General features: G+C 39.8%; 1 protein-coding gene across 3 annotated transcripts in view; it reads right to left on the reverse strand.

The window, feature by feature from the left end:
• Positions 1-1562: 1562 nt before the first annotated feature.
• The window catches only part of SLC19A2 (solute carrier family 19 member 2), a 40710-nt gene continuing 19870 nt past the window's right edge, over positions 1563-22402 (reverse strand). The window contains exons 3-7 of one of the 3 annotated variants that reach the window (XM_043963652.1): positions 22297-22338; positions 10861-11083; positions 7700-7892; positions 6413-6554; positions 1563-4680 (exon numbers count right to left, since the gene is read on the reverse strand). In XM_043963652.1, the coding sequence (XP_043819587.1) occupies positions 4669-4680; positions 6413-6554; positions 7700-7892; positions 10861-11083; positions 22297-22338 (612 nt within the window). In that variant the 3' untranslated portion in view covers positions 1563-4668. Of the gene's footprint in view, positions 4742-6412; positions 6555-7699; positions 7893-10860; positions 11084-22296; positions 22339-22402 lie in introns of all 3 variants that reach the window. The other 2 variants (XM_043963650.1, XM_043963651.1) reach the window with 2 other exon arrangements.

A 22402-nucleotide genomic window follows, 5' to 3' on the forward strand; every position in this document is an offset into this window, starting at 1 on the left:
TCTGGTTCTGTTCATTCCACTCCCTACCAGTTCATGCAAGAATTCCCAGATTTCACTAAAACAGTCCTCTTTTTCATTTTTTTTCTGGAACAACAGTATCCAGCTGGGCGACATAGCAGATCGATTACTTTGCCTCAAAAACAAATCTCAGGCAGATCCCACCTGTATGAACTTTGGCGAGTGACTTAAGCTCTGCCTTCCAGTTTTCTCAACTGTAAAATAGGGATAATAACAGCGCCTATATCACAGGATGGCTGTGAGGATAAAGTGTCTTAAACATCTGTGAAAGCCTTAGCCCAGTGCCTGGTTTGTAGCAAGCAATTAATAAGTGCTTTCTCCTTCCCATTACATTCATATACCCCTAACTGATGGGCCCTGTTTAGTTTCCAGTTCTTTGCTACGGTAAAAAGAACTGCTATATTTTTGTACATCTGGGTCCTTTTCCTCCTTCCATGAACATTTTGAGGTATAGGCCTAAAACTGTTCATCATTTGAGGAGCGGCTATTATTTTCTACTTATTTTAATGAAAATAGTACTCCATTAGAAAGGTTCTACTAAACCTTTCACTCTAATTTTGTTTAGCCTGGAAATGAAATACATCCAAGTAAAACACAAACATTCCAAATATGTGGACTTTTGGGTTTTTTTGTTTTGTTTTGTTTTAGTGAGGCAATTGGGGTTAAGTGACTTGCCCAGGGTCACACAGCTAGTATGTGTTAAGTGTCTGAGGCCAGATTTGAACTCAGGTACTCCTGACTCCAGGGCAGTGCTCTATCCACTGCGCCACCTAGCTGCCCCATGTGGACTTTTGAAAACGATTAAATTAGACTATAGGATAATAGATTGAGAGCTAGAAAAGACTGAAACACCAGTATGTCCAACCCCTTCATTTTACAGATGAAACTGGGCATACAGAGAGACTAAGTGTCTTTCCCAGGGTCACACAGCTAATAAGTGCCTGAAGTAATCAAGCCAAACCTGTGTCCTTGGCTCCAACCCTAGTGCCCTATCCACTAATCTATGCTGCTCCTCTAATGTGTATAAGAAAAACTATATGCAGTGTCAACAGATAGAGCCCTACACTATTATAAAAGGTTAAAGAATTATCTTATAGTAGTTATGTTCACTATCATTCTACCCTTAATCCATTATTTTATGGAAGCAACAATGGGTTCTCACTATGGCAGCAAAGCACAGGTCTTACAAGATAGAACATATCAAGTCAGTTATTGGGAGTCAGCAGATCGGCTGTCCCATATTGGGAGGGGATCGTGAAAGGCAAGAAGATTGGGCACAACCAGATTTTTGAGGGGAACCTCATTAAGGCTTTCCACTACAATGGAGAATGGTGGATATCTGCTGTGGTGGAAGGTGTGGCTATTAGGATAAATGTCTGAATCCTTTAAACTTAAGTCAAAACCGACTTAAAATTTAAAACAACAAAAAACAGTGCTAGTGGCACTTACGGGTGATTGTTCCAATTCCCATTTGCTATTACTTTCACTGACTTTGGCTCACATTTCTCTCAAGACATCCAGATTCTTTACATATAAACCAGTTTCAGACTTTATTAGAAAACATCTCAACCCTAAGACAAAGGGATATTTTTTTCCTCCAACCCTACTGATTTCCCACTGGACATGCGGAGTCAGGAACAAAATTTAGCCTGCTGGTCTTCATCTGATTTTATTAAACCGATCAAAGAAAATGTTTCAATTCCCTTCATCACCCCAATATAAACCCTTACAATGGGATTTAATGCTTATGTAAAGGAAATTTGGGGTACTTGTCTGAAGATAAAAAGTCTCACAGATATTCTGTCTTAGGGAACTGATAATACAAACCTGCATCACTGAAAGTGTGTCTCCCAAATTCAATAATAAATAGATATCACCAAAGTTCGACCAACAGACCACACCATCTGGGGGTCAATTGGAATCAAGTATTCACTGGATTCAAGTTCATTGGCACCTGATTTCAATTTATCTTATAAAGGATGGGCGTTTTTGCTATAGTACTGGCAGATGAGTAGATGGAACTGATCCTACACACCAGCCACTTATCTTTATTATTACGGGCTGTGCAATTAAAGACAAAGGAATAAACGGCTCCACTTGAAGAGCTTACAATCTAAAGAAGGAGAATGGGAGTGTATGGGGCGAGGGAACAAGGACACAAAAACCACAGAACTAGTAGGCAAAGAACAATTGTTCAGATCAAATTTTAACCAAATTTTTGGTGATCATAAGTCAACGAATGCATTTAATCAATCAGGTTTTAGAAGGGAACGAGCACAGGGGAGAGAAGATCCATCCAGATGTAGGTTAAGGCTTCAAGAATGCTTAATAGTAAGATTAATAATACTAGTTATTTTTTTAAATGTATAGGAAAGAAAAACAATGGTAGTAGAGTAATACACAGCTGGATAATACTAAATAGTGTAATAGAGAGCTAGATAAAATGAGAAAAAACATAAGTTAGGCATAGCGGCAGGTAAAGATCTTAAATGAGAAACTGGTAGAAAAATTAAAAATTAGTAAAGTTGGAATAGGGGTAGAATTGAATCTGAAACTGGAGACAATAGATTTAAAGATGTGATTACAAAGTTATTTTCTATATATTAGATTTTTAAATATTTAAATCAAAAAAGGAAAACATACTATAAAATATTTATTTGATAAAAATAATTTTATAATCTATACAGAAGTGAATAAAACATATAACAGATAACTTCCACTTGTTTGCAAAACCATATACAATAAGTTCATCTGTGCAAATTGGATTTTTTAAAAACTCACTGCACAGGTAAGACCTTCTTTTCTTATATAACTAAAGGTTTATGTTGTCTACCTGACATTCAGAGAATAGGGAAATAATGCTTTGGTAGCCAGACATTTTGATTATGTCATAATCTATTTCATCATTTAAAAAAATAACCAGAAACACTTTGTGACAACAAACTGGCTTGTTTTAGAGTGAACAATTCCCACAAGAGAAAATAATTTAAGAAACCCCCAAATGCAGTGGTCAGAAGCTGTAACTTCAAAGGAATTGTTTCCCCCTTTCTCCCCTAGCTTGTTCTTGCCCATCCTCTTCATCTAAAAGAAAGGCATAAGGAATAGACCTATTATCCTCATCAAACTGCTTATGTCCTAATCAAAGCAGATGGAAAGCTGCCACTTACCACCCCCATCACTAATGTGGTTTAGTTATGTCCTTCTTTAAAAAAACAAAACAAAAACAAAAAAACAAACATTGCTCAGGTAAGAGCCGCTACCCAGAAGTAGCCAGAGTAAGGCAATGCCATCGCAGTTTGATTGGCTTCTCAAAATGTGACAAATACAAACATGTTTCACGCACATTGGCAGCCACATAGGAGATATTTCAAGATGAAATGGAAACATTTTTTTTTTCCTTCATGTAACCCGAAAAAAGAAACCACTATAAAAATCTAATTCTAATCAAATCTTTAAGATGATCCATTCTAAACTTAAAGACAGAATTAAGGTAAGGAACCCAACAGTCAATCCCAGTCCTACCTTGCAAATTATGTGGTCCCATTTGTGCAAAACAAAATAAAAACGCAATCTTGGAATGGTCTTATGTGCCCATCTTAATTTGGATAAGAGGAAGACAAAAAAAAGAAAGGAAGTGAAAGTGTTTTTCAGTCTTCTTCTTGTTTAGGGCATTAAAGGGACTGCAAACGCTAGATGGGCTAGTTGTAGCCACAGCCCACAATTAATTCTAGGTTTCAACATAAAAACAGAGTCCTTCGCACTAAAGAATTAAGCATCCCTTAAGTTTTCTGCTAAGGTCTGTCCATTTGGCAATGAACAGTTTAGCCAGTTAGCAGGCCTCAAGCTTGCTGTTCTTTGTTCCTATGAGCTTCTCTGGGAAGCATAATGAGTAATGTACTGGCAGAAGTACGTGTATACACACACACACACACACACACACACACACACACACACAAGAGAACACTTACAGTGAGTTGAAAACAATAATTTAAAATAATCATACAACATGCATTCCTTAGGAAACAGAACCACAGCAAATATTGCTCACTTGTGAGAGGAACAATCATTGACACGAACAAACATGTAGACACAGAAACATGCAACTGGTACCAAATAGTAGAGAGGTAAGTACTGCTGCAGCACGTGGCCAGCACACCTCCATCCTGTCTAGAGTGCTGCTGACCCATGGGGCCCATGCCTTTATCACAGGGCATAGGGATGGGAATGACTTTTAGTTAAAAACCTTAACCTTGCTTTCTAATTAAATGCAGAACTTCCCCTCCTGGTCCATATTTGCCTCAATCCCATGCTTTCATGTCAGCAGGTGGACTTTTTTTAAAAGAGAGCAAAAAAAAGTCATCCTTAAATTATCTCACATAAATAGTCTATAAAATCAGCATTTCTTCTTGGGTCAATGAACACAGAGTACACAGATTACAAGTGGCTGCTCTGAAGCAGTGAAATGCACATTCAAACACTGTCATAAATATATGCCTATAACTTAGGGAAAACACGATGAACTCCATGTCGAGGCACCGTTGTTGTGTAAAGCAGCGCTCGGCTTCTAAGGCGTCAGTCCCTCCTTGGTCGCGGGTCACGCAGTGGTCACCGGAGAGCTTGATTCTGTATCTTGCCGCCTTCTGTACTTCTTCATAACACTGACTGCACCGTTAATTAGGAAAATTATGGCAATGAGTGCAAAGTAACCGGCATAGATCAGGAACTATGGGGAAAAAAAAGCCCGGTGACAAAAGAAAACACAACATGTGAACATTACAAAGCAAAGAGGGTGCAGTAGCCTGACCACCCTAAGGACAGGAACCAGAGCTGGCTAGGTCTTGCCAACAGAGGGCAGTAAAGTGTAAGCCAACCTCTATGCAGAGAGGACAACATCACCAGGATCTAGGCTCACTGACTGAGCACCTGAATACAGAGGAGCTGCAGTGCGACTCCATGGGACACAGCATTCCTACCCCCTTCGCGGGCCCTGGGATGTTTATCCATCCCCTGTGCTGCACTGGAAATGGAGTCAGAAGTGCCAGGTTCAAATCCTGGCTCTGAAACTGACTACCAGTGAGTGTATCCTCAGTTTGCTCATGTGTAAAATGAGGGGACTGGACCAGCTGGCCTCCCCTCCAGGCAGGGTGGAGTAGTAATTGGGTCCAAAGTTTAGAATCAGAAAGCCTACTTTGAAGTCCCAGGTCTGTGTCTTTCTACCTCTTTGAGCTGCTAATGCTTGTTCCTTGATTCTCCTCAGGCACAGGGGCCTTTTGTTGTCCACCATAACATTCCACCCAGAGCTTCTCTCCCTGGGTAGGTACCCAGGGTTCTAAAATTCTCATTTTCCTTATCTTCTTCCCTTCCATTCCACAATGCCTTCCAAGGGAAGAATGCAGCTAAGAAACTTATTCACGCTAAGATGTGAATTTCTAATAAGGAGGGTTAGCCTTTCTTGTGGGCAGTTTTGATTTAAAATGTGATGTATTTGATTGTATATATATACATATACATATATATACATATATATATATATATATATATATATATATAAACCTGTATCAGATTGTTTGCTGCCTTGGGGAGGGGGGAGGAAAGAGAGGGAGAAAAATTTAGAACTCAAAATTTTACAAAAATCAATGTTCAAAACTATCTTTACATGTGTTGAAAAAAAATAAAATACTATTAAGAAAAAAAAACAGGAAAAAAAATAAAATGTGATGTACTGGGGAACCAACCCAAAGAAATACATACAATGGTAGAACTTCAGGAAGTATAAAAGATAGGTGAGGAAATATTTGGGGCAGAGATGAGATTGTTTATTTTTCTGATATGCCTATGTATGTGGTAGGTGTGCATACAAACAAGTGATGGATAGGCTGTGTATGCCAGGCCAAGGACCAAATGAATTAAAGCATTTATATGATCCACAGGTATTTGCACAGACCTTTTCCCCTCTTTTCAAGAGATTCATATGGTCTAAATGGAGGATTAAGGAGTCTTCACATTTGCCTTTTAGAATTCAGAAGAGGTTTCCTGAAGAAGATAGAATTTCAAGTGGTCTTTAAAAGGAAATGGCTGTTATAAAGCCTCCTTGTGTGTGAGGTGCAGTACATGGAGAAAGCAAAATGATGACTGGAAATAATCAATGAAGTGGGTGAACAATAAGTCAGCCTGAGTGGGAAGAAGGGCAGCCCCTACAATATAACCTTTTGACTAAGGCCCACTTTAGACACCGCTGACTTAGAACCTCAACAGAAAATAAGACAGCCTTAACATCAAGTAAGCATGAGGAAAAATGGGTTCCAGATATAACCACCTGCCAATATGCCATTTTGGCAGTCTTATTCTGTCTAAATGGGAGCATCGTCATTGAGAATGAAGCTGCAGGCCTTACCTGAGTGGTGATTTCTAAGCCAAGACCACTGGCATCCACCACAATCAGAGTGAGCAGAGTCTGGAGTGCCAAGGCAATGAATGTGTTCACACCAAACACCAGGGCGTAACGCTCCATGCTGAGGTTAGTAGCAATCTGGAATCTTAGGAAACAGGGCACAAAAACACTTAATAAAAATGACTGTTCCTTGGCTCATTACACTTTTACTTTAACTCTCAACATGCTTCTTCTGACTTCAATCCCCCTCCCAACCAAATTAAAAATATTTTGTGGCCATATAGGAACAGACCTAAAAACGAATATGGGTTTACATACAAATGTACATATGAAAGTTTCATAAGGGATTCTTGAGTGAGCACATCATAAATGGTTTTCCTTTTGTGTATACAATAGTAACAATATAATTATGCCTCACAATACTCTATGGTATTGACATAGTGACCAGAGAGCAAGGCCTTGGCAGGCCTCAGAAAGACTGGGTTTAAATCCTACCTTTGACCTGTAATAGCTGTGTGTGAGTGCCATAAGTCTTCACCTCTCAGTGCCCTACCCAACTCTCAAGCCTCTGACTTATAAAACAGCTGATGATTTGTACCATGCAGATGAAATTGTGTGTGTGTGTGTGTGTGTGTGTATAACCTTCCCTTTCTAGATCACTTTATTCTTTTCAAAGTTATTTTGAAATTTTATCTTTTTATTCTCACATCACCTGGGAGAGAGGAAAATGTTATACACAAGGAACCAGATTCAAAAGAAACCTGAAAGTGCTCAAGGTCACATGTAGGCAGGAAGTGGCAGAGCAAGGACTCAGACCAAGGCCTTCTGGCTCACAGTTCAGGGCTCCTTCTGCTGAAGGGTGTGTGCATATGTTTTGTGTATGTTTACATAAAGATGGATATGTGTGTGCACAGACACACATGTAGCATATAATGTAAAAGTTATTATTCTTTTGTATTGAAAGAAGACACTTAACTTTAACCCCCAGTTTTTAAAGAAACAAACAGGTTACTATCTGGAAGGGAATGCTATTTCTCCACAACTTGTCTCCCACAAAGCTTCACTGCCCTTTTTTTTTTGTTTGTTTTGTTTGTTTTGTTTGGGTTTTTTTGCAGGGCAATGAGGGTTAAGTGACTTGCCCAGGGTCACACAGCTAGTAAGTGTCAAGTGTCTGAGGCCGGATTTGAACTCAGGTACTCCTGAATCCAGGGCTGGTGCTTTACCACTGTGCTATCTAGCTGCCCCACTTCACTGCCCTTTTGCCAAGTTTCTGGGAACCTGAATACATACGTTGCTATGGTGATGAGCAGCATGTAGATGATTCTGAAGACGACGTAGGACGAGTAGCATACCCAGATGTTACTCACTTTGTCCATTACATACACTGCCACTGCGATCAGGAGAGAGAAGAGGGACAGCATCATCTCGCCCCATGTAGACCAGGATATTTTTATGTAACCAACTGCAAACACTGCAACAGCCCCTAAAAAACAAAGGCATGAAAGCAACTCGATCACTTTCCTAAATAAACAAAAGCACAATTCCTAGAAATTCAGCTCAAAACACAAATGACAATCTTGGGGCTTACTGTTTAGTGGGAAAAAAATTGCATTATCTACGTCCATGGGAAGGCCTAGAAGGGGTGCAGACACACTCTATGAGACCAGCTATGGGTTGACTTCCCCAGAGGATACAGTGAACAACAGTGTCACGATCCCTCTCTAGGTACATCTAGGCCTATATCTGCAGGCCAGCAAACCATTGGTTTGGTAAAACAAAACAATACAAAACAAAAAACAAAAAAATCCACTTCTAACTCCTTCAGCCACCTACTAAATACATGTACATTTAATAAACTTCAATTCACATGTAACCAGATACAACAATTATTTTTTAAAATAAATTTATATTTGAAAAATATTTAACCAAAGGAAACAGGTTCTGATAGAAGGTATACTAGACTGGTAGTATGGAGAGGAATTGAATGCAAAACTTCAGTCGAGAAGAAACTTTTTTAACTACAGCAAATCATTTAATGTCTCAGGGTATCAAAGTCCTCAATGAAATGTTCCTGTCTCCTGTCAAAGCATTAGGTAGTAGAAACAGTGCTGGATTAGAGTCAGGAGGGATCTGGGTTCAAATCCAATCTGGACACTTAACTAGCTGTGTAAGCATGGGCAAGTTAACAGGGGACCTCGTGTTTCTTTCCTCCTCTACATGAAAGGGGCAATGATTCTGGTGGCACTTGTCTCCCCTATCACTTGGGGATAGAGAGAGTGCTGATAAAGGACTCCAGAAACCCGAAAGCACCACATAAATGCAAGTTAGCATCATCATCATTATTATCGCCGAGATATTCTAGAGCTGGAAGAAACTGGAGAGATGGATCAGTGAAAAAGTACTTCCTAAGCACCAATTCCGTGGTGATTATGGTGTGGGGGATACGAAGGAAGTATAATAATAGCTACCACATAGTGCTTTAAGATCTGCAAAGTGCTTTACAAATATTCTCTCATTTGGTCCTCATAACAACCCGACGAGGCAGGTATTATCATTATTGTTCCCATTTTACAGATAAATAAACTAAGGCATATAGGAGTTAAGTGACTTACCCATGGTCACACAGTAACTGTCTAAGGTAGGATTTGAACTTAGGTTTTCCTGACTCCAGGTCTAGCTTTCTAACCATGATAGGATCTTGCTGCCTCTACAACATAGTTCCTGCCCTCAAATTTTGGGGTTTTTTTTTGTTTGTTTTCCTGGGGGGTTTTTTGTGGGGCAATGAGGGTTAAGTGACTTGCCCAATTGGGGTCACACAGCTAATAAGTGTCAAGTGTCTGAATCCAAATTTGAACTCAGGTCCTCCTGAATCCAGGGCCAGAGCTTTATGCACTGTGCCACCTAGCTGCCCCATGCCCTCAAGTTTTTAACTGAAAAGACAAGCTATCCATATAGGAATTATTTTTTAAATGCCATTCTTTATTTTTTTATTTTATTTTACTTTTTGTGGGGCAATGAGGGTTAAGTGACTTGCCCAGGGTCACATAGCTAGTAAGTGTCAAGTGTCTAAGGCTGGATTTGAACTCAGGTACTCCTGACTCCAGGGCTGGTGCTTTATCCATTGCTCCACCTAGCTGCCCCTAAATGCCATTCTTTAAAACATCATTTTTTATTTCTTAAATATTTCCTAATTATATGTAAAAAAAATTTTAATCATTTTTTTAAATGTTGAGTTCTAAATTCTCTCCCTTCCTCTCCTTGAGAAGGCAATGCGCAACTTGATTTCAATTATATATATATATATGATGTCATGCAAAACACATTTCCATATTAGCCATGGAGCAAAAGAAAATGCAAAATATAACAATAAAAATAAAGCTAAACAAAATTATGCTTCAATCAGTATTTAGTGTTCATTACGTCTCTCTTTGGAGGTGGACAGCACTTTTCATCATGGGATCAGTGGAATCGTATTGGATCACTGTCTTGATCAGATTAACAGTTCTCCACAGTTGATCATCTTTACATTACTGCTGTTACTGTGTAAAATGTTCTTCTGGTTTTGCTCACTTTACACGAGTTCACATAAGTCTTCCCAGGATTTTCTGAAACTATCATGCTCATCATTTCTTATAGCACAATAGTATTCCAAAACAATCTTTAGCTATTCTCCAATTTTTGCCATTACAAGAAGAGCTGCTGTAAATATTTTCGTACAAGTTGGTCTTCCCTGTTTTTTTTATCTTTTGGGATATAGACTTAGTAGTGGTATTGCTGGGTCAAAGGGTATGCAGTTTTATAGCCCTTTGGGCACAATTCCAAATTGTTCTTCAGAATGGTTGGACTAGTTCACAACTCTACCAGCTGTGCATGAGTGTCCCACTTTTTCCACAAGCCATTCGGCATTTGTCATTTTCCTTTTCTCTCACATCAGCCAATAGGTATGGAGTGGCGTATCAGAGTTGTTTCTGGATAATGGGTGATGATGCTCTTGACCTTTTCCAGGCACCAACAGAGTGAAGCAAGGCTGTGTGCTCGCTCTCATGCTTTTTAACATGATATTTTTAGTGATGTTGCCAGATGCCTCCAGCGACAATGAGAACGGCATCAAGGTTGTCTATTGCAGTGACGTATGGCTATACATGAAATATTAGAGAATAACACGAGACTATTTTTGGTGTGAAATTCTGAGGTGTGGTCTAGGAATAATGGGAGTTTAAGGATTGGAATTTCCCAGGCTACAGCAGCCAAGAAAGCTTCAAAGAAGAAGGGGTTGAGTTTGGCCTTGAAAGACAGAAAAGTTTGGTTGGGAAGGGAGGGTGAACATGAACAAAGGCCTTAAGATGGGAACATTAAGATGACATCTATAAAGAAAGTGTGAAGAAACCGGTGTGAACCAGCTGGGAAACAAGGGCAGAGCAGCTGCTAGGTAGGAATCTGGATGGACTTACCCAGCATTGTTGAAACTGCCTCCACTCCACCATTGTAGATGGTAGCATTGCGAGAAGGCATCACAGTCTCCCACAGACCTTGTGTATAGTTCACCACTTGGAAATAGCCACAGGTAGAGAGGGCCCACCACACTGACCAGCACAGTAGAGGACGGGAAGAATAGCACGCCAGGAAATCTTTCCACAGGACCTTCAGCACACGGAGGCGATCTGGCTTCGATCCCTACATGGGCGAAGGGGCGAGGGAGAACGAGAAACAAGATGCCAACATGATGAGCCCTGCGCGGTCCTACACAGTGACAGCTCCCTGTTTTCTCATTTCCTTGAGCTTTGGGTTGGCTTGTAAAATCCAAGTGTCTAGTTCTTAGAAACAAGCACTTGCTAACAATTATACTGATCAACACTTTGCAGTCCCCCATCCTTCCCACAGTCTGGGCTTGGAAGCACCATGATATGATTACTTCAATACTTCAAGGATCCATGCCTTTATCAATGTGGGTGGGTACTTCTCCCACAGAGGCAGATTACAAATCCCCCATGTCTTAAGACACTGGTTCTGAGTTGCTGTGGCCAAAACATTTCCTGACCTGGTAGGCATCTTTTGGTAAATGTATTTCTTCCAATGTAAACAAGTCGGTCCTTGCATGACAGACAGATATACTGGCTGTTGCCAGCCTAACCCACCATAACTGAGGCTTCCATATAAAATTTAGAGAGTAGGAGTACTCTTTGCAAAAAGGGGACAGGAACATACAGAATCTTAGGAAACTCTAGGGGCTTCTCTATTTCATTTTTTTTTTGGGGGGGGGGAAGGCACTGAGGGTTAAGTGACTTGCCCGGGGTCATACAGCTAATAAGTGTCAAGTGTCTGAGGCCAGATTTGAATGAAGGTCCTCCTAAATCCAGGGCGGTGCTTTATCCACTGCGCCACCTAGCTGCCCCCAGGCTTATCTATTTCAGCTCCCACTCAAAGCCTGAATTCCTATGATGGCATTCTAGATAAGATGTGTGTGCATGCATGTACATGTGTGCACATATGGGGATTTAGGGCATTTATTGCTCCTTGGGATGGCCCACTAGCTCATTCTATTTTTTTTTAGAGAGCTATCATGGTAAATAAGTTTTTTCTTAAGTTGAGCTGAAATCTGTCATCTTCTAACTTCCCTAGCGTAGGTGCTAGTTCTGTCTTGTAAAGCCAAAAGCCAACTTTCCAAATGTTTTAATACAGCTCACACCCAAATTGTCCTCTTTAAGCTGAACATCAGTTCCTTCAACCGATCTCCAGCTTTCTGGCACCCATAAGCCCTTCACAATCTGGCTCCAGCCAGCTTTTCCAGGATCTTGGCCCTTTATTCCCTTTATGCACATGCTGTCCCCTGAACCTGGAATTCCATCTCCCACCTCCATGTCTTTACATAGGTTATTTCTCCCATCTGGGCTGGACTCCCTCTCCATCCAATTTCCTTGGAGCCTCCATCACATGCTGCCTAATGCCAGCTCAACCACTGGAATGATAAGCTTCAGTATTCTCACCTGTTAAACCAGGGACTAGACCGCCTCTAAGGTTTTTCTTCCAGTTCTAAATCCATGACTCTATGGGAAGTCTTCCCCCCTTCCGCTTCCCTACTTTATCTAGTGCTCTCTTCTTCTTCAAATATTGTGTTTATGTATCCGTTCTGTCCCCTTCTCCTCAATAGAAAAGAAGCTCCTTAAAGGGGTGGGCTAATTCTCATTTGGTCTGTAATCTCTATCTTTAGAGGCATATCATGCATGCAGCAGATTCCTACTAAAGAATTACTGACTGGACGAGTCATGACAAAGCTCCCAGTGCTCTCACCACCACCTTCCTGTCTGTGCTCTCACTTTTCAGTATCTCTTTGTGCCATCCCAGATTTGGGCACAATGCTCTGGCCTGACCTGACCAAAGTATGTCAATGTCACATTCAGGAAGGATACTAAATACTTTCAGCTTTGTGGGCTAAAAGTGTATCTATCATGGCCACGAATTCATGCTGAACTTATAGTCCACTAAAAGTCTTGGGCCCTTTTTGTAGAAATGGCTTTCTGAGCATATCTCTTCCTGTACTTTGTAGCTGACTTTTTGAACCCAAGTATAGGATTTTATACTGATTTCCTATTGAATTTCATATAATTCATTTCAGTCTTTTGTTCTAGCCTGTTGAGATATTTTTGGATAATAATAACAAATAAATCATTACTGGCATTTGTATAAGGCTTTAAGCTTTGCAACGAGTTTTGCACATATTATCTCCTTTGAGTTTCGAAATAATTCTGTGAAGCAGAGACTGTACCTTTATTACCCCTATTTAACAGTTGAGGAAATGGAGACTTGCTCATGGTCACACAATTATTAAGTATCCAAGGCTTGATTTAAACCTGGGTCTGCCTGGCCCAAATCCTATCACAAAGGTCCCTCCCCTCTTTACCTCATTGGTTGAGGACTAAGAAGTATACAATCTTCCTGGAACACCTCGACATATTTCCCCGTAACATGTCCCCCGCTTCCGTGACATACATCACATGTTTGAAAATGGAGGCAGTCTCTGCCTTTGGGGTATTGGCAGTTAATATGCAATGCATAAGCTAATTAAGCAAGCGCAGTACAAACTAGCTTTAACCTTTGGCACACTTGGACTAGCTAGACTACTAGCCTTGGAGTTCTCTTCTATATCTACTTTTAGGCACCTGCAAGACTGTGTTTTAGCCTTGAGGTCCCCTTTCTAAAATCCTCCTTTCTTACCCAGACTCACTCCCTCCCTGTCTCATTTTCTGAGATAACAGCATTTTTCTGGTGGTAGACTTTTTCTCTTTCTCTCACTTCTAACTACAATTTTACATCATCAATAATATCAGGCAATAAAGGCTGCACATCTTGACAATTTTTATGTATGAAACTACAACACTAAAATAGCAGTTGTTTAACACGTGTGATTCTTGGCTCTTAAATGAGACTGTAATGGTCCCCGTTGTCCTTTATAAGGAGCATATTTGTTGACTAGGAAAGTATCCTAGATTCATTGTTGGAAGGAGTTCCGAGAAGTAGCTATTCCTGTTATATGCACTCTGCTGAGGGAAAGGAAAACAAACGTTCATTTCTAAGTGAGAGAACAACACAGGGCAGTAAAAGCAGGGAAGGTGATGCAGCATAGCAGAAAAAGAATCACACTGGAAATCATGAGATGTGGGTCCTAGTATCAGCTCTCTCAGGACCCAGCAGTTATAATCAAGACACTTGACCACTCTGTCTGTTTCCTCATCTGTTAGACTGGGGGTTCTTAACTTGGGATCCATGGATGTCTGGGGTATGGAATTTAAGGGAATCATGAACTTGGATGAGAAAAAAAATGACATTGCTATTTTCACCAGCCTCTAGTGGAAATTTAATATTTCCTTTAATTCTGAATGTAAGCAACATGCCACAGTAGTATTGGTCTTCACTAGACTGTCAAAGGGGTCCATGACATACACACACAAAAGGTTAAAACCTCAACATTAGGTGGTCTCTAATAAGGTTCTTTCCAGTTGTAACACATTATGACTTTATTAATGGATAAAATGAAGCAGACTGACTGGAGCCAGAGCAGTGAAGCAAAGGCAACATCCAATATCTGCAGGATTGACTGTTTTCTACTCCCAGCATCACTTTGCTTCAATGACAGACGGGCCTTTTGGCCCGCCTGGTTCCTGAGCTTTGGACAGGATGTCGGAAAGAGTTGGTTTGTGGATAAGTGTGTGGGAGGAAGACCGTCATGGCATATTCTATCAAGAATACTGCATTTGGAATCAGGGAATCCAAGTATGAAACTTGGCTCCCCTCCTTACTACCTATGTGATCTTGGACAAATCATTTAACCTTCTTGAGTCCATTTCTTAATCTGCAAGATGAAGAGACTGGGTTCTAGAACTCAAAACTTCTCAATCATATACAAAATCTGCACGGAGATGTGGGACCAGACTTTAGAAGAAACACTGGGGCCAAACATAGAGGTGCATGCATCTATTGCCTAGAGTTGATAACAGAAGCCACGGGGATTGGGTGATATCAACACAGGCGAGAAGGCTGAAGGACAGTAGCCTGCATTTAGCAATGGAGGTACCACATTTTCTGACTCATTCCACTCTACTCCCAACTCACACACTACATTTAGGACAGGCTGGACTCCAGCTGTTCTCTCACCCAGTTCTGTAGTTTCTCATCTCCAGGTATTTGTGTAGGTTGCCCTACATTCATGGAATGAGCTTCCTCCTCATTTCTATCTGATGAAATTCTGCTCATTCTTAAAGGGCCGGGCTCAGGTGCCACCTCCTTCCTGAAGCCACCGATAATTCCCTCCTCCTCAATGAAAACACATATTCCAAGTTCTTATCACATCCTAACCTGAACGATACTTATTTCTGTACGTAGTGGAAACCCTCCTATTAGATGATAAGTTCCTTGTGTGCAGGAGCGATGTCTTTTTTTGAGCCTGGTACCTTGCATATAGCAGACACTTACTAAACACTTCCTTCATATTACCAGTCCTGGTTGCTTCAAACACAACCTGCTTGTGTGTCTGGTTATTTAATAATAGGTATGCAAAGTGCTTTACAAATATGATTTCATTTTATTCTCACAGCCACCCTGACGGGAGGTAGGTGTTATTAATATCCCCATTTTGCAAATGAGGAAATTGAGACACAGGGGCTAAGTGACTTCCCCAGAGTCATGCAGCTAGTAAGTATCTGAGGTTGAATATGAACTCTGGTCTTTCCTGATTCCAACACTCTAAGCATTAGGGTACCACCCTGCCACTCACATAGCCCTTTCTTGATTTCAGTTCTCCTGGGAAGGTCCTTGGCTGGCATGTAAAGCCCTTAACCATCTGGCTCCAGACCATCTCTGTGGACTCACTGAATATGACTCACTTTCCCACATTCTCTATTGGGCCCAAATTCAGGATTCCATTTTGCACAGGCTCTTTCTACATACTCCCTCTGCCTCTTGAAACCTCTGGCTTCCCCTAAGTGAGGTTTCCCCTCCCTTAAGGGTCTGTTCAGATCCTTCTACTTGTTTTTCCTTATCTGTGAAGATGATGTAACCCTACACGCAGAATTTAAGCTTCCTAAGGACAAGACAGATTTGGGGTTTCGTCTGGCCTTTTGTAGTCACGGTATCTAACACAATACTTTGCAAATAATTGGCACTTAATAAATATCTGTTCTCTCAAAATGGTTAACTGTCATCTGCCATAGTATCAATGAATCAAACTAATGGCTGTTAAGTAAATTCCCAATGAATTTTGTGACAGTTATTAAGGATTTTAGAAACAAGGGTTAATAATCCCTACATAAGGATCCCAGTAGGTGCATACTGACTTAGTTTTACAATGTAATGTTAACTGTGTTTTACTGTACTTTTCTTGATTTCATTAAATATTTCTCAATTACATTTTAATCTGGGTCTAGCCCAATGAAAGGGCCACATGTTGGACACCTCTGGAATAGATATCTAGTCCATAAGATATCTTTAGATATCTACACAATCTAAAGTTTTTCTAGCTCTAAATTCTATATCATTTTTCTAAGTATTTAGTTTTTTTAAAGGCATTTACATGTAAAAATCTATAGAAATACACACTTCACTTTATCTTAGCTCCAACTCTTTACCTACAGAATATACTGCAGGCCCCAAAGAATGGCGGTATAATCAAGAATCATATTGAATGTGAGTATAGCTGTAGAAAAAAAATGGTCATAGGACCCAAGAAGATAAACTATTAGGGTAAAGAGTTCTTATTGCCCAAAACTATGGGCAAAACAGGGAAGCAGTTTGGTGGGAAAATGTAAGATCTAGATCAATATTTTTTTACCATATATTCTAATAAATTCCAAACGCATATATGACCTAAGCATCAAAAACCTAAAATAAATAAAAATTAAAGGAGAAGGGGGAGATGTATCTTGTATAACTATGGCATGGGAAAATTCTTAATCAAGGGATAGAGATTATTATAAAAAACAATTTTTTTGTGGTAAGGATAAATACCTTTTCACTTTTATTTGCATATTAATGCCACATTTACTCCCTTACCATAAGCTTTTGTTTCCTCAGTTTCTTATGGGATATCTTTTTCTTTTGAGCAGCCTCCTCTTCTGGTTTAGGAACAATTTGTTCCTTTTCGGTCAGTATCATCTCAGTATGGCATGGGGAGCTCATGTATGGGTTGATTCGGCTATTAGCCCTGTAAGTACGCTACTGCATTTTGGGGGCCTTGTTAACCTGGATATGCTCAATGACAAGAGAATCTACATCCAAATCCTTCAGTTCAGCGTTACTTTCTGCATTTTTAAGCATATGCAGCAAGAACTCAGCACTCTTTTTGGGCCAACGACCCTGTGTCCAATCCCACTGCTTAGCCCAGGCACACCTGCCGACTCCACCATTGTATCGAGAGATACAATGTTGCGGATGTGCATGACCTTGGTAGCTTGGGCTGTTTCATGAGTATTCCTGAAGTGGACCCCGAGATTTGAACCCCTTGATTTGCATGATTTTGTGGGGTTCTCTGGATCAAGAGAGTACCTCACCATTTTAAATCATTATCCAGGACAGCTCAAGGGAAGAGGAAGAGCAAAGGCTTTCGGGAGACTTGATCTAAAAAAAAAATTTTAATTACATAAACTTTTAAAAAATGGCACAAAAATCAATATAACTAGCATAAGAAAGGAAACTCAATTAAGAAAAAAAATCTTTGTTGCAAATCTATTTAATAAATTCTGCCTTGCAAGATGTATAGGAAATTGATGCAAATATATAAGGACAAAGGCTATCTACTTACCCCTCTTATAGCAAGGCAGCGAGATGTAGAGCTGTTCCACTTATCTACAGACAAAAACTTTCCTACATCCTGTTCAAAGCTCAGAAACCAAGAAGACCAGGCAAAAAGGTCCTTCTTGTGGAATCAGAAAGCCAAGTCACACTAGGATTGGGATATATCTAATCCCACACATATTGTAATATTCATGGTACTTCATTGCCTTAGTTTGGGTCAGTCAACCCCAGTGTCCCATTCTGTTCTGTACGACAGTGCAGTCCACAAAAATCCTAGGTGCTTTCTGAGTACATCTCATTCATAGGACTTTGTAGCTGACTTTTTGAACCCAAGTATAAGATTTTTATCCATTACTAAAACCACAGAATGTTGGAGCTGGCTATCAAAAGATTTGAATGGGCCATTTTCAAAAGGAAGAAATGCAAATTATCAACAACCATATGAAAGAATCCTCCAAATGATTAAGATACATGAAAATCAAATGGATTTCAAGGTTTCACCTCACATGGATCAGATTGGCCATGATGGGAAAAAATGTTAATAGAAGCTATAGGAAGAAAGTGTATTAATGTAGTGTTTGGTGAATTTGTCCAATAATTCTGGGGGAGAAATTGGCTTTATACTAGGAAAGTAAAAACCACTATGTACCCTATTGACTCAGAGATCATTACTGAGCATAAACCATGAGGACAAATCAATGGAAGGGTCCCATATGTACAAAAATATGTATAGTAGCATTGTGTATGTGTATGTGGGGGGTGGGGGTTGGGGGGCAAAGAATTAGAAACAAAGTAAAAGCCCCATTAAATGATGAACAAACTGGCTGAACATACTGCTACATGAATGTACCATATTGTTGCACCATAGGAAATAATAAACTTGAAGAACTTAAAGGAACTTGGGAAAACTTGTTATGAGCTGATGTAAAACAAAGTTACAAAACCTGAATAATTTACATAACGAGCACAATAATGTAAAGGAAATACTGAAAAACACCAGAGTTCTGATCTATCCAGGCATGACCTCCTAGGACAGAAAATGGAGCATCCTTCCTCCAACTGGAAAAGAGGTGGGGGACCATTGCTGCAGGAGATGGATAATGCCAGAAAGCTGTGTTGATTTGCTTCACTTAATTGTACTTCTTTGTTAGCAAAAAGGGTTCTGTGGTAGGGGAGAGTCATTGGAAAGTGATGGCAATATTTTATCTTTTTTTCTTTTTTCTTTTTGCAGGGCAATGAGGGTTAAGTGACTTGCCCAGGGTCACACAGCTAGTAAGTTGTCAAGTGTCTGAGGCCTGATTTGAACTCAGGTCCTCCTGAATCCAGTGCTGGTGCTTTATCCACTGCGCCACCTAGCTGCCCCCCATGATGGCAATATTTTTTAAAGTATCAATAAAGTGTGAAATCCCTGAGGCTTCAGTGTCATTCTTATGACTCCAGGCCTGCTTGCCATCTGGGAATCAGACAACATAAATAGTTCCTGAAGACAGTGGGCTTAAGGGAAAAAGTATGTACTAAGAGGTACCCCGAGCAAAAGCAATTTGGAAGTAAGAAGCAAAGGGTCAGAAAAATAGTAGAGACTTCCTGATGGTGAATGAGAACACTAACCAACTGTGTTCATCCATCTACTATCACCTTTCCAGGAAACGAGCTCAGACAAGCACAAAGAATTGGTTTAAATCACTTTAAGATAAACTGGCTGGCCCTCCTTACAGCTGAATCTTGAAAATATCCCTTCTGCATCAGAGCTAAACCAATTCCAAGTAAAGACAAAACTGTTCTGGTCCTTAATGCACATTCAATCTGAGGACTCTCTCCCATGAAAGACAGATGCAGGGACACAGGTTTCTAAAACGTTATAGAATGAGATAGAATCATGTTTTAAACGGTTAGGAAAACAGTATTTAAAGGAACCCTATGGTGGATCCTTTTGTAATGTGAATACCACCTCCACTATAAATGATCTATTTTGTATATTCAGATTTTTATGCAGCTAGGTCCCAATTAATGCAATTGAATCTCCTGAAATGGTAACATGAATCAAATTCTCACTGCATATTTCCATAGCTCTGCAATCAATGACCATATTTTACATAATTATGACTTCAAATAGTGCAAATTCAAATACATATGTGGACACTTCTGGGGAATTTAGTATTCATATTAATTGGGACTTAGCTGTGTATTGGGGCATGTATGAAGGCAAAAATAATGGAGAAAGGGGTCATTGAACTGGTTCCTAGTAAGTTCAGACAAGCCAGTGACTGTTAAGAGTATATTCCCCTAAAATCACAGAATGTTGGAAGTGAAGGGAACCTCAGAGACCACTTAAATCCCTCGGAACCCCTGTGACACTCTAGTGAAGAGCAATACTGCTGTGGCTTGTTGTCTGTTTTCCTAATTGAAAGAAATGCTAAATTTCAGTTAGAGGTTTAGGGAGAAAAAAAAGAATGTCATTTTCTATGATTTAGGCCTGATGTAAGGAAAACTTTCTGATAATCGGGGCTGTCCAGAAGTGGCGCCCTTGGGAGGGGGTAGATTCCTCTTCCCTGGAGGTTTTCAAGCAAAGGCTTGATGGCAACTAGCTGAGGGCGGTCTGATGAGGGTTCTTTTTCATGTTTGTGTTGGATTAGATAAATCCATCAGCATTTACTGAGTTCCTGACTGTACAAGGCACTGGGGATTAAGAACAATAATGAAACAGCACTTGCTCTTAAGAAGCTTATGTTCAATCATGGAGACAAACGTGTACATTTTAAGTATGAACATAATAACATGTGTAATGAAGGCCAGGTAGTATAGGGGGAGAGAGATGGGGAGAGGGTGGGGGAGGAGGGAGGGCACATTCAGCCTCAGACACTTAACAGCTGTGGGACCCTGGGCAAGTCACTTGACCTCTGTCTGCCTCAGTTTTCTCATTTGTAAAATGAAGATGATCATTACACCTACTTCTCAGGGTTGTTGTGAGGATCAAATGAGATACTATTTGTAATGTGCTTAGCCAGCACCTGGTACATAGTATTTAAGATGCTTAATGAATGCTTGTACCCCCTTATTTCCTTCCTAAGTGGTTTCCTTTTCTCAAATCTCTGTCAAAATTGATGAGATACAAAACTGTGCATACCCTTTGACCCAGCGATATCACTACTAGGTCTATCTCTTAAAGAGATCATAAAAAAGGGAAAAGGACCCACATGTACAAAAATATTTATAGCTGCTCTTTTTATGGTGGCAAAGAATTGGAAACTGAGGGGATACCCATCAATTCGGGAGTGGCTGAACAAGTTGTGGTATATGAATGTAATGGAATATTATTGTGCTGTAAGAAACAATGAGCAGGTGGATTTCAGAAGAAACTGGAAAGACTTACATGAATGCTGAGTGAAATGAGCAGAACCAAAAGAACATTGTACACAGTATCAACACCATTGTGTGATGATCAGCTGTGACAGATTTAGCTTTTCTCAGCAATACAATGCCAAAAGACTCATGGTGGAAAATGCTCTCCACATTCAGAAAAATAACTTTGGAGTCTGAATGCAGATTGAAGCATACTATTTTCACTTTTGTTGTTGCCTTTTTTTGTTGTCGTTGTTTATTCTTTCTTGAATTTTTTTCCTTTTGTTCTGATTCTTCTCTTACAACATGACTAATATAGAAATATGTTTAACATGATGGTATTGTATAACCTATATCAAATTGTTTGCTGGCTTTGGGAGGGGGGAGAAAAGGGAGGGTGGGAGAACAATTTGCAACTCAAAAAAATATCTTTCCATGTAAAATTTTTTAAAAATTTAAGTTGAATTTTTAAAAATTGATGGGATACAGTCAAAGCAATATTATGGGGCAAAGTCATACCCTTGAACACATTAAAAAAGAGTGAAAATTAGTTGTTTGTGGTTCAAAGAAAGTAGAAAAACAGCAAATTAGTACACCAAAAGCAAGCACAAAGCAGGAAATGGTTAAAAGTAAGCTGAAAAGTCAATAAAATAGAAAACTTTAAAAGTTATTTCATCAAAAGAAGGCGGGGGGGGGGAATCAAATTACTCAGAAAAGAAGTGAGTAATGATGTTCACAATGAATTAAAAAGAAATGAAAACCGTCAAGTGGCCACCAGATCATGGATCTAGAGCTAGTGGGGACATCAGGCATTCATGCAATATAACCCCTTGATTGCAAAGATAAGGAAACTGAGGCTCAGATTAAGTGACTCATAAAGTTAACGAGGAGCAGGGCTGGAATTTAAAAAGGGGTCCTGTGACTCCACATTAAGTGGTCTTTCTACCATGCCACTCTATGTGCCACATGACTGTGTTCTAAGTCATAGTTAGCCCATGTCCTACTTATAGGAAAACAAAACTGAGGTTCTAAAAGAAATGGCAAATATTTACAAAACTAGAAAATGTCAAAGTAGGCTTTGAAAGTAGACTCAGACAATCTAAACACGTCCTACTCAGAAAAAATGTGATGGGTCATTAATAAAAAGTCTTGCAAAAAGGAACTAGAGCCAGATTGAGGCACAAATGAATTACTTCAAATATTCTGAGACTCAGTTCTATTCCATACAAACTGATTTGAGAAAAGGGTGAGGGATAATATTCTACCTCATTCTTTCTAGAAGTCAAACGTCGTTCTGATCCCCAAACCTGGCAAGAATAGAAAAAGAGAAAGAGAAAGATATGTAAGTATTATTAGTGAATAACAAGGCAA

This window comes from Dromiciops gliroides, chromosome 4, assembly GCF_019393635.1.
Source record: "Dromiciops gliroides isolate mDroGli1 chromosome 4, mDroGli1.pri, whole genome shotgun sequence".
In the NCBI taxonomy this organism is placed as follows: domain Eukaryota; kingdom Metazoa; phylum Chordata; class Mammalia; order Microbiotheria; family Microbiotheriidae; genus Dromiciops; species Dromiciops gliroides.